The 17,354-nt window shown below is 39.9% G+C and overlaps 1 protein-coding gene across 2 annotated transcripts in view; it reads right to left on the minus strand.

The window, feature by feature from the left end:
* Positions 1 to 702: 702 nt before the first annotated feature.
* The window catches only part of arl6ip6 (ADP-ribosylation factor-like 6 interacting protein 6), a 49,808-nt gene continuing 33,156 nt past the window's right edge, over positions 703 to 17,354 (minus strand). The window contains exon 4 of one of the 2 annotated variants that reach the window (XM_041201746.1): positions 703 to 2,290. In XM_041201746.1, the coding sequence (XP_041057680.1) occupies positions 2,197 to 2,290 (94 nt within the window). In that variant the 3' untranslated portion in view covers positions 703 to 2,196. The remainder of the gene's footprint in view (positions 2,291 to 17,354) is intronic. The other variant, XM_041201748.1, reaches the window with a different exon arrangement.

Below are 17,354 nucleotides of genomic sequence, written 5' to 3' on the forward strand. Positions count from 1 at the left end.
TATAACATCCATAGATATCTCAAAAGGTGAACATGCCACAGCAAAATTTTGTTGAAATTGGCATTAACTCAGCAATCATGCATTTAAGAACATTTTTACTAAAAGAAGTAAATACCTGTATTTTTAAAAGGTCATTCGTTGCATTAGTAGAAATGTATATATCAGATCACAACTGATAATATCACAATTTCATATTTCCTATAAACCAAACTTAATCTTACCAGATTTAGAATCTATTAAAAATACTATGTATTAAAGGCTGTATTAAAAGTTCAGAGCTTCTATCTTTGTTAACTATAAAATTGATTATTCTCTCCCTGGATCTCCATCATAATGAGTACTAACAAATAGAACTCACCATTTATATAAAGCTAATATATAAAGCTAATTTGAAAGGAAACTAGTATTTACATTATAGATATTGCAGCCATCTCAACTGTCCTTGGTACTCAGGTGATTACTTAATAGGAAACAAATCAGATGAAGATTGGATAGAGTGGACGTGGGGAAGATGTTTCCATTAGTAGGAGAGACTAGGACCCGAGGGCACAGCCTCAGAGTAAAGGAAACAGAGATGAGGAGAAACTTCTTTAGCCAGAGGGTGGTGAATCTATGGAATTCATTGCCACAGAAGGCTGTGGAGGCCAGGTCATTGGGTGTATTTAAGACCGAGATAGATAGGTTCTTGATTGGTAAGGGGATCAAAGTTTACAGGGAGAAGGCGGGAGAATGGGGTTGAGAAACTTATCAGCCATGATTGAATGGCGGAGGACTCGATGGGCCGAATGGCCTAATTTCTGCTCCTATGTCTTATGGTCTCAGAGGCATGTTCCACAGTCCACCAAAGTTCCAACTGATCCTAGTCCATTCTGCTCTCGCCCAATCCTTCAGGCATTCTTACAGGCATATGTTGTAGTAGCTTTGATGCACCAATACTAACCACAAGTGCGGCTCTGGGTACAGTCCAAGAGTGAGAGGAGGGTGGGGTGTAGGGAGAAGGGAAAGAGAAAGTGAAATAAAGACAAGTAGAAGGAAGAGGATTTTTTTTTGCCCATGAGCAATGCCATAAGACATCTATTATTAGAAAAAAATTATGTAGCACAAATAACAATTCATCAATAGTGAGCCTCAGTCCCATGTAGAAATTGACTCATTGTATTATTGAGGTGTCACTACAAAGATTGTATCAAAACCTAATTGGATTTGTACAATAATTGGAGAGTATTGGTAGCAATTAGTTATGCAAAAGTCTTAAGCATTTTGGATGACGACTGAATATTTAAACCATAGTTCTGAAAAAAGGTACTAAAAGATGTTGATGGCAACACTAAGCAATAAAATATAATGAGAATATTGTGAAGTGGTTTTAAGAATAGAGATAAAATGTCCATGCTTATGGCAACAATTTCCTGAAATAGTTTTATTACAGGTGCCTCTCAAATTTATTTAAAATAAGACAGAGGTAGTTCCCCAGTCATGTTAACACACAAGATGATAATGACAGATTTAAGGAGCTGAAGTGCAAATAGATCTGATCTAACCAGTTAAGTTAGTGTGCCAATGAATTAGTGTTTAGCGACCAGTAGATGACAGTCCTTCTGTCTACTTCTAGTAGCAGAGTGGAAAGGATAAAGAAAATTATTAAAATAACACACACCTGCAGGTCAAGTTTTTGCAAGATCAGAGGTCACCAACAAAAAAGTATTACCTGAAGCTGTAATTGTTTTGGATATCCAGGAAGTCACTAGTATGAAGCTTGCACAAATGCAATTCATACACGTTAAAAAGGCAAGCATACCATTACAATCCTTAATTCCCATTTATAGTGAAGGATTACAGTCACAAGTGGATTTGGGAATCATAAGATTTAGGGCTCTTGCCCAAACAATCTTGACAATTTCTCTACCAATCCAAAAAAAGGTTATATTCTCAAATAGATAAAAGGTTTTAAACTTCAACTTAAAAAGACAATTGAAAAGAATGAGAAAGAACAGCATTAATGCTGAAGTTAATTTCGATAGAATGATGTTAACAGTATTTACAAGTTCATCTTGGAGTTAAATGCATTTAAGAAAGTAAAACAGTTACTGTAACTTCATTTTGAACTGTCCTCTCAGGAGTGCCATTATTTCTAGAAGAAAGCTTTCTTGTTTGGATAGAGGTCAGCAGTGGTCAGTGCTATTGGCAAAGTTGATTTCAGGTGAACCACCAAATTATAGCCAAAGCTGTGGTGATGCCATTCAGGATTGCCATGTTGTAGCCCATGTGGAACGAATGGCCTGTTAATTTCCTGAAAACAGAACATCAAAAATTATATTATTTAAGAACTAGGTAAGCTTGAAGCCTAAAAACTAATATTCAAACCATGGCATTGCTACAAATATGTAGCCAATCTAAATTGAATCATTACACTGTGGGAACATTTCTTACAACATCTCAAAACATCTTTGCTCTCAGTTCATATGGAGTAATTCCAGTTGGTTTCAATCCCTCCATTAAATCAGCAGTCCCAAAGCAAATGAGAAACGTCAAGTGCAAACACACACATAGGCAGAAAAATGACAAAACAATTATTCCACAAAATTTTGTTTCCAGGTTTCGTGTCAATTTGAATACTGCTGTGAAACCGTCATTTATGCAAATAGAAAATGCACAGCCGGGCAATCCCCAATTGATAATTTTCAGCGCATGCAAACATTTATCTCAGAACTATCTCATAATACTGAGGACCATAAAACCTCAAGAAAAATACATAGAAATGTGCATGATCAAAAATAGAGTATGGTACAGGTTTCACAATACAATATTCTGATTTGGATTTGCATCTTCCTAACAGCACATTCACCCATGATTCTATTTGGTAAAGAGACAAGTTCTATTAGGACATATGACTTAGTTGTTGGCCACTTCAGCAATCTCACATAATTGGTTGCTAGGGCACCTCATAGTGGGGTTTAGTTCTTCAACCTTGTTCTGCCTATTGCACACACTCACTTGGGCCTCTTTCTCCTTGTTATCTTTACCTTACCATACATCACCAATAATTTGACCAACAGCAATGCAATAAACTACCTTCATGATGCAGACACTGGATTCAAACTGTATGCTTGCAGTTGCAACAGAGAATTTTGCACCTCAAAGAAGTTACTACTTCATAGACAGCTGTTGGTACCCATGTTGACAGTGACATGATATAGACACTTTCTCTGCTGGTGCCAAGCACAGTTAAAATGGATTCTACTTTCAGCTTCTCCCTTGATGAAAGTTGCCCACAGTGCATCCAACAAAAACGGCCCACAAGCGTCAGGCATAACACTGCCCGTTTCATACAATAAATTACTACACCATCTCTTGGCTGAATCATGAATGTTGTGCACCAAATGTATTCTCAACAGCAGCTTTCTTCTCTGTGCACCTAGCAGACCCACCCCCATCCATACTATGTTAATGCAAACTATCAATTTTCTGCTAACCTTTTTTATTTGATGTGACCATTTTGTTAATTCTGTTTCTGTGCTTGGCTGTGACTTCCAAAAAAAAAGGTCACATTAAGGATGTCTTTGGGTTTATATAAGGGTTCCAGAATATTATGCGAGGAGATGTTTACACTTTTGGTGGGAACGTAGCTTGCCTTTCCATTGGTGTACAACTGAGAAGGGTTGGTCCCAGGTTCTTCTGTAAATTCATTCAGCCTTTTTCAGTGAGAGAAACTCAGGTAACCCAAAAATGTTTGCAACACTGTTGATCATAGGATTAAATTCAAATAAAGCAGCAATTTCACTTTTGTGGTGGGAATCTAAATTAATCAATAATTTGAAGATGCAACAGATTTTTGGTATATTTTTAATACAAATCACTTTGTGAAATATTAGGTAATCATTTTGTGCTTCGTGTTTCACAAATAAATAAAATTTGCCTCTTTCTGAAAATAGTTTGATAAATTTCTGGAGACTAAGTCTACACATGCAAAGTTCTCAGTAACACACTTGCAAAATTATACTATTTGCAAACCAATAAAACACCTTCAGAAGCCCAAAGTTGACGAACCATTGGTGGAGGTGGGTGCCTTCATTTTAACTTTGGGAAGAGACAAAAATAAAGGTGGCAAATCTACTCTCTCTAAAGTGGGTTAAAGCTTTAAGCTGCAATTTAACTTTTTGTTCAATTTCCCTCCTAAATTCAATGTTTACACTACATTGATAAAATTGCACATGCAACCCCTTTGTATGTTCACTCTAAAACTGTATGAATGTTATAAACATATTACTGAAAATAAGGGTTATTTGCATGCATGATTAAGACGTGTGCAGTGTCATGCGTGTATTTTGGTGGATAAAACAAATAACGTGCTACATAGTTTTGAAGTTGAGCGGGGAAAATTTAAATCTTACATAATCATTTACCTTAAATTAAAATACATTCAGAGCATAGTTACAAAAGTTAGTGTTTTAGCAGCCAAGATTTACAATACCTTTAGTGGAACTGAAAACACCACAACTTTCAGAGAATGATTTGGACTTCAGTATGTAACCAAATATGCACAGTACACTTTATACTGGCAGCAAATGCAGTCTTATGAATTGTTTTAAGATATGTGCCATACTGAGATGCCTCAAAAAGTTTCAGGAGGTCTATAGATAAAAATTCAACATTTTTGACTGAAGCTGTATGACACTATTTCTGGATTCAATTTGATATTTATTGAACAAATATTAGACTGTGCTCTATTCACTGGCAATGGAAAATACATATACAGGATATACAGCACAGAAACAACCATCTTCAGCTGCTGCATCAATGACCTCCACTCTATCATACGGTTAGAAGTGGGGATGGCCACCGATCATTACACAAGGTTGCTCCATTTGTGATTCCTCAGATACTGAAGCAGTGCATGTTCAGATGTAGCAAAACCTGAACAATATGCAGGCTTGGGATGATAAGTGGCAAGTAACATTTGCACCACACAAGTGCCAGGCAATGACCATTTCCAACAAAAGAGAATCTAACCATCTTCTCTTGACATTCAATGGCATTACCACTGCTCAATTCCCCCATTATCAACAACTTCAGGGTTACCACTGATCAGAAACTGAACTGGACAAACCATATAAATACTGTGACTACAAGAGCAGGTCAGAGGCTGGGAATTCTGCAGCAAGTAACTCACCTCCTGACTCCTGAAAGCCTGCCCACCATCTACAGGGCACAAGCCTGGAGTGTGATGGAATACTACCCACTTGTCTGGTTGAGTGCAGCTCCATCAACACTGAAGAAGCTCAACACCATCCAAGACAAAGCAGCCCACTTGATTGGCACCTGTGGTAAAGTGACAGCACTTTAGATAAAAATTCATCATTTTTGACTGAAGGTGTATGACACTATTTCTGGATTCAATTTGATATTTATTGAACTAATATTAGACTGTGCTCTATTCACTGGCAATGTATATAAGATGTGACAGATGTGTAATGATCAGTGGCCATCCCCACTTCTAACCGTATGATAGAGTGGAGGTCATTGATGCAGCAGCTGAAGATGGTTGTTTCTGTGCTGTATATCCTGTATATAAGATGTGACAGCACTGATGAATCACTGTACAGCGCGGGCAACTGGGAACTGTAAGTCTAGTTCTGGAGAATTCTGAGTGAGCATGTACGATCTGGTGCTCTGCCTTTGTCTCAATAAACCATAACTGTTTATTCTTACATTGGTCTCTCCCCATTATTGATTGCAAGCAGCAATTGAAGAGAACATATGAAGGTGTGCAGTTAGAGTTCGGTTGACCAACGAACTCATTTACCCAAGACATAAAAGCACCCCATCCAATACCTTAAACATGCACTCCTTCCACCACTCACGTACAGTGGTAGCAGCGTGCACCATCTACAACATGCACTGCAGGGCTCCTTCAACAGCACCTTTCAAACCCTTGACCTCTACCACCTAGGAAGACAGGGACAGCAGATGCATGGAAACACCACCACCTGCAAGTTCCCCTCCAAGCCACACACCATCCTGACTTGGAACAACATCGCTGTTCTTTCACTGCCACTGGTTCAAAATCCTAGAACTCCCCTCCTAACAGCATTGTGGGTGTACCTACACCACATGGACTGCAGCAGTTCAAGGCAGTGGCTCACTACCACCTTCTCAACGGCAATTAGGGATGAGCAATAAAATGCTGGCATAGGCAGCGAAGCCCACGCCCCATGAAAGAATAATAAACACAGGCCATTACATCCAAATTGTCCATGCTGGTGTTTATGCTCCATTCGAGCCTCCCAGCTTTCCTCATCTGCATCTACCATCGGGAGCCTTCTTCCTCATATGCTTTTCAGCCTCTAAGGGGAAGCAAGACAAATCCCCTGGACCCGATGGTCTGCATCCCAGAGTCAAAAGGAAATGGCTGCAGAGATAGTGGATGCATTGGTCATAATCTTCCAAAATTCCCAAGATTCCAGAAATGTCCTAGTGGATTGGCAAACTGCAAATATAACACCACTCTTCAAGAAAAGAGAGAGACAGGAAGCAGGAAACAAAAGGCCAGTTAGTCTAACATCTGTCCTTGGAAAAATGCTTGAATCCATTCTGATGGAAGTAGTAGCAGGACACTTATACTTTTATAATACAATCAGGCAGAGTCAACATGGTTTTGTGAAAGGGAAATCATGTTTGGCAAATTTATTAGAGTTCTTTGAGGATGTAACAAGCTGGGGGGATAAAGGGGAACCAGTAGATGTAGTGTTTTTGGATTAACAAAAAGCATTCGATAAAGTGCCACATAAGGTACACAAGATAAAAGTACAAAGCATTGGCAGTGATATACTAGTGTGGATAGAGGATTGGCTAACTAACAGGAAAGAGTGTCAGGATAAATCTGTCATTTTTAGGTTGGTAAACTGCAACTACTGGAGTGCCACAGGGATCAGTGCTGGGACTATTTACTACCTATAATAATGACTTGGATGAAGGCACCAAATTTGCTGATGATACAAAGATAGGTAGGAAAATATAATTTGAGGACACAGTTTGCAAAGATAGGTTAAATGAGTGGGCAAAAAATTGGCAGGATTATAATGTGGGAAAATGTGAGGTTGTCCACTTTGGCAGGAAGTATAGAGAAGTAACATATTATTTAAATGGACAGAAATTACAGAATGCTGCAGTGAAGAAGGATCCGGGTGCCCTTGTAAGTGAATCGCTAAGTTAGTATGCAGATACAGCAAGTAATTAGGAAAGCAAATGGAATGTTGGCCTTCATTGCAAATGGGCTGGAGCATAAAATTAAGGACGTCTTGCTCCAACTGTACAGGGCACTGGTGAAACCACCCTGGAGTAGTGTGTAAAGTTTTGGTCTCCTTAATTAAGGAAGGATATACCTGTGGTCAGAGAAGTTCACTAGGCGGATTTCCTGGGGTGAATAGGGTTTGGTTTATGAGGAAAGGTCGAGCAAGTTTGGAGTTTAGATGAATGAGAGGTGATCTAATGAAAACATAAAAGATTCTAGGGGTGTTTGACTGGGTAAATGCTGGGAGTATGTTTCTTTTCATAGGAGAATGTAGAACGAGGAACAGTTCAAAAATAAGGGGCCTCTCAATTATGACGGAAATGTGGAGAAAATATATTTCTCAGATGGTGATTCGTGTCTGGAATTCTCTTCCACAGAGAACAGTGGAGGCTATTTTACTGAATATACTCAAGGCTGAGTTAGACATATTTTTGATCAACAAGGAAGTCAGGAGTTATGGGGGACGGGTAGGAAAGGGGAGTCAAAGCTACAATCAGATCAGCCGAGCCGGTTCAATGGGTTGAATGGTTTATCCCTGCTCCTATTTTTTATAATCTTATGATCTTATTCAATTCAACCACTTCCTGCAGTCGCAATTTGCACATTCTCAACAATCTTGGGTAAAGCAGTTCCTTTTGAATTCCTGATTTGATTTCTTGGTGATTATTTTGTATTGATGGTCTCTTGTTATGCATTTCCCCACAAGGGGAAACATTCTCTCTATATCCAGTCTTTCAAAACCTTTCATAATTCTTTCAACCCACAATGAACACTACAGGGCAACTTTACAAGGTAAACAACATTTCCTTTTAGGATGTTTTATTATACTCTATTTGGCCCTATGTCTTAACATATTCTTAAACGGGTGACTGCCAAAGGAAATTTGATCAAATGTGGTACAAACTGGAATTACCTGGCCAAATTACATTTTACAAGATTCTTCAAACCAAACCAGAACTATAACTACATGATGTATTAAATTTGGCCTAGAAGGAAATAACAGCATAGCCATAACAAAGAATTAACATTTCAGGTCAGTGACCCTTCATCAGAACCCTTAAGTGCCACCAACTTGAAATATTAACTCGGTTTCCATCTACAAGTGCTGCTAGACATGTTGAATATTTTTAACATTTTCTGTTTTTAGTTCAGATTTCCAGCATCTGCGGTACTTTGCTTTTGTGTTGTTGTAGCCACAACTAAGTACTACTTAGATGCAATTTACTTTCCCCTACATAGCATGACGAAGCAGTGAAAAGTCAAAAGGTACTGTTTTACTGATCCTTTGATATCAACACAGACCAGCTTAGAGTCCACAGTACAGCAGGAAAGCACAGCATTTAAGCTGGAGTTGTACTATATTTGGTGAAAGCTCAAGTCAGTTCACAACTGTGTCTCGTCTCAGCATTGTAATGCATTTGCTGCTTTTCTGCAGTGCTTTGGACTCCAAGTTGCATTGTATTGATACCAACAGGTCAGTAAAACAGTACCTTTCAACTGTTCATTGCATTGTCATGCATAAGCAGTCACATTTCAAACTAATTTGTGTAAGACATACAAAGATTAAATTTTTTTGGGGAAGTGTGGAAGGGGGGAGAAAGAGGGGGTTGGAAAAGAGGGGGGGGAGGGGTGGAAGTGGGGAGAGGGGGTGAAATGGGAGGGCAAGAGGGGGAAGGAGGGGAAGAGGGTGGAAGGGGGTTAAAGAGGCAGGGGGAAGGGGAAGAGGGGCTTAAGGGCAGGGGGGGAGAGAAGAATTGAAATTTTAACTATGTTTCTCTCTCCACAGATGCTGTCAGACCTGCTGAGTTTTTCCAGCATTTTCTGTTTTTGTTTAAGGTTACACAAGGGTTATATGCAGAGATCACAAATTGAAAATGCATTTAAGTAAATGGCAGACAGGTTTTAGATACCCGCAACACCACAACCTTGAGCACTGCCAAGTTCAGGCAGCTGGACAGCTACCACACTTGCCACAGTCAATTCAATTTAATTTTACCTGTCGCACGGACGGTCAAGCTAGCCCATTGTTTAGTATTCTGAAGCACGAAGATAAAATCATGGCATATTTTAAGAAAAAAACACAAAACATTTATTTATTGAGGTAAGATTTTCCCTGATTAGCAGAATTTCATCAGCTCCAGGAAGATATTTTCACACTTTGATTTCTCCTTTTCTTGGCAGATTCTGAATAAATTAGGTGCGTAACACAAACTTCGACCAAAAGGAGGCAACTGCAGCTACCTCAGTAACTCCAAATGCAGTTTCTTCACAAATTATGACATCCAACAATCACTTGGAATTGGGTAACTGACTGCTCTTTGCCTAGGAAGGGAGTTGGAGGAGTATTGGTAATGTGGACCAGTAATCCAGACACCCAGGCTAACGTTCTGGGGACATGGGTTCAAATTCCACCACAGCAGCTGGTGCAGTTTAATCGAATTAATAAAGTCTGCAATTGAAAGCTAGTCTCAGCAAAAGCGACCATGTCACCATTGTTGATTGTTGCAAAAACCCACCTGGCTCACTAATTTCCTTTAGGAAAGGAAATCTGACATCCTTGGAAAAACTCAGCAGGTCTGGCAGCATCGGCGGAGAAGAAAAGAGTTGAATATAAGCTGGTTTAAGGTGTGTGTGGGGGGGGGGGGGTGGATTTGGGTGGGGGGGGAGAGAGAGAAGAGGAGGGGGTTGGTGTGGTTGTATGGACAAACAAGCAGTAATAGAAGCAGATCATCAAAAGATGTCACAAACAACAGTTGTTTGTGACATCTTTTGATGATCTGCTTCTATTACTGCTTGTTTGTCCCTACAACCACACCAACCCCCTCCACTTCTCTCTCTCTCTCCCCCCCCACCCCCCCCAAACACACACACCTTAAACCAGCTTACATTTCACCCCTTTCTTGGACTCACTCAAGTTCTGTCAAAGGGTCATGAGGACTTGAAACGTCAACTCTTTTCTTCTCCGCTGATGCTGCCAGACCTGCTGAGTTTTTCCAGGTAATTCTGTTTTTGTTTTGGATTTCCAGCATCCGCAGTTTTTTTGTTTTAATCTGACATCCTTTCCTGGTCTGGCCTACATGTGGCTCCAGACCTACAATAATGTGGCTGACTCTTAACTGCCCTCCGAAATGGCCTCGCAAGCCACTCAGTTCAAAGGCAATGAAGGATGGCAACAAATGCTGGCCTTGCCAGTGAAACCCACATCCTATGAAAGAAAAAATTAGGAGGTGCCTTCACCATGAGGCATCTAAAGGGGGCAAAATACATTCCACATATCACTGCTGTTGTTGAGATTTTCTAACAGTACATCGGAGGAAACTTAAAATTGTGAACAAAAAAGAGCTACCAGCACTTCAACACAGACACCAAAATTTTCCCACCAGGGGCAGGAAACAGAGGTCACGACTGCTGCTGAATTCCAAACCCAACCCAGTTTTCACAGGGGCTGCCAATTAATGACCAGAGGGCAGGCTCGCCACCCAATTAAGGACACCAAACAGGCTCTTGAAGCTGGAGGGCCAAAGAACACAGGTCACGCAGCTGGGTCAGCAGTGCGGGGTGGGAGAAGAGAAATCCCATGCAGCTACTCCTGCACCCAGACAGGCACTAAGGGCCTTAAGGCCGCCTGGAATGCAAATCCCCTTCAGCCTGAATAATTCCAGTCAGCGTCCTTTAAATGGCCTCAATAAGCTATTAACGCGCTGTGTTGGCTACTTGCCGCATGTGGACAGATAGCCCTCGCCACCCTCACCATCTGCCTCCACAAAAACGGTCCAGATACGGAATGGAGCTGAGGAATTGGCATGCTGGCGGGCAAGGCTATTTTTAGCTCCTGCTCACATCCGCTCCTGGCCCTAGCAAGTTTAAAAAAAAAACCCACAAAAAAATGATGCTTTGAAACTTGAAAATAACTACATTTGCTTGGTTTTGTTTCACATATTGTGGCTACTCTCTCTAAACTAATCTATTTACTCACTGCAGTCTTATTTAATGATGGACTCCAGAGCTAAAGCAGAGCTCAAGTTTTCCCTTCTTGAGTGCAAGGTATTTATAATTTGTCTGATAAAATGGAGAGTTGTAAACCAAACTGCTTATAGATACACAGAGCACAAATTAAATGAGTCATCCCAATGCATTTGAAAGCAATTTTGTCAACTGGAGCTTCTACTTTCATAGAAAACTTGTTAAAATGGGTTTGTCCAATGACGAGTTCCCCCACACCACCTGGAGATGAGATAAAACAGCAAACAAAAAGCAAGAAACTTTGTATGACTGAAATCTGAAACAAAACAGAATGCTGAAAACAGATCAGGCGGAGTGTAATTGCAGTTGAGAGGAGAAAATGTGCATTTATTTTGGAAAATAGAACCAGCATTCTCTTTTTCAAAAAAAATGGACCAACAGGCTTGAGAAGTTCAACAGCCTATTTGTGTGCTCCTTTGTTGCAATTATGGCAGCGTATGACACCATTACTTGCAACCAGAATGGAGTAACTTACTCCTGTCAATTACATCTGCAGACTGCACTATTGCAAATGACTAAGATTGATTTTGCACACAATTTCCATTATGTAACTATCTCGCGAGCACGCATACACACAAACCCCAGTATTTTTCTTGCTTTTATCAGGAGCTGTTGCAGTTATCATTATACGTTCTGTTTGCTGCACTTTGTAGAGAATCTTTTTTAAATAGGCTCTCAAATAGACTTTGTTTTGCTGTTTACTTGTTGTAAAATACAGTTTGCTCTTAGTCCTGCCATAACTCTAGCAATGCCTCCAACTCATTGGCTGACAGCGTGTCATTAAATACTCCGAACAGCGACCCCCATTGAGTGATCTTAGGTTTCCAAACAGTACCACTGTCCAAAACCAAAAATACCTGGAAAAACACAGCAGGTCTGACAGCATCTGCAGAGAGGAATACAGTTAACGTTTCGAGTCTGTATGACTCTTCACCAGAACACCGTGCATGTGGGCTGAGCGCTAAGGTTACATAACAAATGTATCCACCTGATTGTGGTACCCCAAAGGCTATTAAATTGAGCAGAGATCAACTATAGTCAGTATCTGAATCTGGTGTGCCTTGATGCAAAACAAATTTGAACTTCACCAGAAAATCTGTGATTACAGGAGTTTGCCTAATTAAAGAGAAAAATAAAGACGACAGTTGAAAACATAACCAAATGTAAGGGTTAAAAGGTCTACTTACACTTTCTAACATCCTTTAAAACTGATAGAACTTGAAAGTGATGTGGAAGTGTGGATAGTCTTCACAAAATTTGGGCTGAAGGATAGAAGAGGGTGTAGAACTAGATATAGCACAAGTCCTGAGTATACCTGGGGAGGCTATCTCAAAACTATCAGGGCCAGTGCTGGAGCACTGGAATGAACAGCCAATCAAGGCAGGGAAAAGTTGCCCCATTGATAAACAGTTTGGGGGAAAAAAATTCATGCCCTGGCCAGAATCTCCGCTCAACAGTCATCATTACTGTGTCAGACTCCATGACCCCAAAGGGAGACAAGACCCACAATTTGGGAACCCCCATTAGGGGCAAATAAAAAAGCCATTGCCGTGAACCAAACAGAACTAGAAAGTTCATTGTGTAAGAGGAAGGACTGAATAAAGAAAAGCATCATCCAACTATTCAGCAAGATTCCAGATGCCCAGGCTGTTCTGTGTTTTCAGTGAAGCAGCAAGATGAAGCTGGAAGCAGACAATAGATGAAATTCCACATTTCAGCAATGAACTTCAGAAATGGTGCAAAAAATGTTGACTTCCTTGATAATACCTTAGGACCAGGGGTCTATTCTCCTGGCTGCTCGATCTGATCCTGGCTTCACTTATGAACTTCCACTGAAGTCCTAGATGCAAAACAAAAACAGAATTACCTGGAAAAATTCAGCAGGTCTGGCAGCATCGGAGAAGAAAAGAGTTGACGTTTCGAGTCCTCATGACCCTTCGACAGAACTGTCGACAGTTCTGTCGAAGGGTCATGAGGACTCGAAACGTCAACTCTTTTCTTCTCCGCCGATGCTGCCAGACCTGCTGAGTTTTTGCAGGTAATTCTGTTTTTGTTTTGGATTTCCAGCATCCGCAGTTTTTTTGTTTTTATCCTAGTGGCAAAAGCTGGTCAGTGCAGTTAGTTCTGGGGCTTCAGTTGATAATGGCACTAACTAACCTTGGCCACTAGATAGAGCCTGATCAATCTAAAAGTACATTGCAGGTATTTGTATGGTGAGTGTATTTTTTATTGGATACTGTATTGTATTTCTTTTACATTTAGTGATTTCAGTTATTTCAGCTAGGAATGCATAGATGGTGCTGTACATGTAAGGTACAGTATTTCAACTTGTGCATCATTTTTTTTCTGGGTGAGAAATATCTGAAGGAACCCAACTCTGGCTTTAACATTGAGACTCATGATTCACTTAAAGTCATTTCACTTAGAGTTGCAATTTTCAGGAACACAACCACAACTTTAAGTGAGGACTTACTGCAGCTTGAACAGGAGATGCATAAGCAACTCAAATGTCCCCCAGGCAATCCAGAGTGCTTAAATTTTCTTCAACGAGCATGTATAAGTCTGGAAAAACACAGAAAATTTCAGCATGATTCTGCATTGCACCATTCTTCAGGGAATTGGAGTACTTCCTAAAATAAAGTCAAGTAAATGGTGAAATTGCTGTGATGTAAAGTTGCAAATGCACCTGTTGCTTGAGTAGAAGGAAAAAAAGTAATTCAATATTTGTTCAGAAGAGTTTATTTCAAGTGTGGCTGGAAAATAATTTCTGAATTTTAAAAGATGTTATATCTCAAATGCATCACATTATTGAAGTCTGAAGATGTAGATCAAGGACATTTAAAAAAATATTGAGCACCATAAAACAGGGCCCAGCTACAGGCAACAGAAGCACTAATGTCAGACAAACTTTACCCCAGAATTTGCTGAGGGCACACAATGACAGAGAATGTAAATGGGCAAATAAATACATGTTCTATGCCCGAGTGCATGTTCCAGTAAGAATATATCAAATGATGACGCGCTCTATATTTGATACACAGACAGGCTTTCAGGAAATTATATTGACTGGGACAGTTCTCCATAGGTATAAGCAGTGTTCTCAAATTCACAGTAATTTCCTTGGAATGAAAAAGCAAATGAGACAAGTACAGTTCCTCTTGGATATCTTGGTGACTTATTTAGAACCAAATTTGCAGCAGAGAAGGTCATTCACTCAGTACATTTAAGACCTGCAATCTTTTTAGTCTTGCTGTGAAGTTACATTTACAACTAAACTGTAGCTATTACACTAATGTAAATATGTAATCTTTTGATTATTCACTTGTTCACAGTTTAATAAACTTAGTTGACACTTTAAGCTTAAAAGACATTCTGTTGTGTGTCTTCCACCTTTCAAGTGGGATCTTAGTGGCATAACATAGTCCAATACCAAAAAGCAATTACCAAATGGTTCTCACTTTTTGCTTACACATGCATATTACAAAAATCTCAAAGCCCAAATAAACACTCAAAAGGCTTAGGGCACTGGGATTCATCAATGACAGGAATCTATGACACAAGAGTCAAAATAATCTCAGGTATGAAATTCAGAAAGCCTCAAAAAATGTAATTGGCAAGGTGCCAAAATTTAAGCAGTTTGTGTAAATAAAGCCATAATATGGTTACAGCAAAGACGACAGCCATTTGGCATGTCGAGTCCGTGCTGGCCTTCTAAAGGAGCAATTCACCTAGTGCCACTGCCCTGCCTTTCCTTGTAGCCCTAAAACATTTTTCTTTTCAGAGAATGAATTCCCTTTTGAAAGCCTCAATTGACCCTGCCTCCACCACACTCATGCAGTGCATTCCAGATCCTACCCATTTGCTGTGTGAAAAGGTTTTTCCTCATGTCACCATTCCTTTTTTTGTTAATTACTTAAATCTGTGCCCTCTGGTTTTCAATCCTTCCATCAATGGGAATAGTTTCTCGCTTTCTATTCCAGCCAGACACCTCATGATTTTGAATACCCCCATCAAATCTCTCAATTTTCTTTTCTCCAAGGAGACCAGTCCCAACAACTTCAGTCTATCTACATAACTCAAGTTCTTCATTCCTGGAACCATATTTGTGAATATTTTCTGCATCCTTTCTATGCCTTCATGTCCTTCCTAAAGTGTGGTGCCCATACCAGATGCAATATTCCAGTTCAGGCCAAACAAGCATTTCATAAAAGTTTAACATAAGGGTGCAAAAGCAAGGAAGTTATGCCCCTAAAGTCCAGGATGCCATATGTTTTATTTACCATGCTCGCAACCTGGCCTGCCACCTTCAATGATTTATACACATATATACCCAGGTCCCTCTGCTCCTGCACACCCTTTAGTTTATAATGTCTCTCAACATTCTTTCTACCAAAATGAATCATTCGCACTTTTCAGTATTAAATTTCATCTGACATGACCGTCCATCCACCAATTTGTTTGCGTCCTTTTGAGGTTCTACACTATCCTCCTCTCAGTTCACAATATTTACAAGTTTTGTATCATCTGCAAATTGTAAAATTGTGCCCTGAATACTAAGGTCTAGGTCATTAATATACATCAAGAGCAGGAAGGGTCCCAACACCATTCCCCGAGGAACTCCACTATAAACTTTCTTCCTGTCTGGAAAACAACCGCTTGCCACTACTGTTCCCTGTCATTCAGCCAATCTCGTATCCGTGTTGCTGTCCTTTATATTCCATATGCTCCAATTTTGCTCAAGTCTGTCATGTGGCACTTTGTCTAATGCCTCCTGCAAGTCCAAGTACACCACATCAACAGTATTACCCGCATCAACCCTCTCTGTTACTAATCAAATTAAACACAATTTGCCTTTAACAAATTCATGCTGGCTTCCCTTAATTAACCGGCATTTACCCAAGTGATAATTATTCAGGGAAAAAAATAATTTCTAAAAGCTTCCCCATCAACAAGGTTACACTGACTGGCCTGTAGTTGGACTTTGCTTTACACCCTTTTTGAACATCTGCAATTCTCCAGTTCTCTGGTACCACCCGAGTCTAAGGAGGACTGGAAAAAACTAGTGTGTCTGCAATTTCCACTCTTTCTTCCTTCAGCATCCTTGTCTGTCATCTCATCTGGTCCTGGTGCCTTATCAACTTCAAGTACAAAGAGTGAATCCAATACCCCCTCTGAATCAATTTTAAACCCTTCAAGTGTCTGAACTACCTCCTCTTTCACCATGACCTCAGCTGCATCTTCTTCCTTGGTAAAGACAGATTCAAAGTATTCAATACCTCATCCTCCATGTGCACGTCATTTTTGGTCCCTAATCGATCCCATGCCTTGTCTTACCACCCTTTTACTATTTATATGTCTACAGAACATATTTACATTCCCTTTTATGATAGTTTAGTGTCAAGACTCACTGAGGATACTGTGTTTTAATATCAAGCCCCACTGTTCCCTGAGCCGCAACAAATGTGAAGTTTTATCAGACCACCAAATTGCCCCAATTCTACATAACTGCTTAATTTAGCTAAGCAGAATATGAGCACTAGGTTTGTAAACTTAATAAGTAAATAACTGTTTATTGAACAAATTGTCTTTAACTAGTGGCAAAATAAAGAAATATGAATTGCTAACTTCTAACTCAATAACTTAAACTCTTCCCCTTCTTAAACCCCTCTACACAAACACACACAAGACTTCCAAAATATGGATTTTAAGAGTGAGATAAAACAGTTCAAGAGCACCAATCCGGAGTACAGGATTAGATGGGTTGATTTTGATTGATGTCTTCTAAATTCCTTGCAGTTTGTTGTTGATGACACATCTGTGGTTGACTGGTTGAAAAACTTGCTTTTCAATATCTCTCTGGTGATTTTACCCTTTTTCCTCTTGACAGGGGTATTCAGAGAAAGCAGGTTAGAGATGTGAGGGATAGCCAGCTAGCTATTATGGCAGAATTGCTAGTAATCTTACAAACACAGAAGAGATAGGTTTCAGGTCTTCCCTTTTTTCAGGTTAGGGGCTGTTTTCCCTGCACTGTTACTGCACA

The sequence above is a fragment of the Carcharodon carcharias genome, chromosome 12 (assembly GCF_017639515.1).
Source record: "Carcharodon carcharias isolate sCarCar2 chromosome 12, sCarCar2.pri, whole genome shotgun sequence".
Lineage (NCBI taxonomy): Eukaryota > Metazoa > Chordata > Chondrichthyes > Lamniformes > Lamnidae > Carcharodon > Carcharodon carcharias.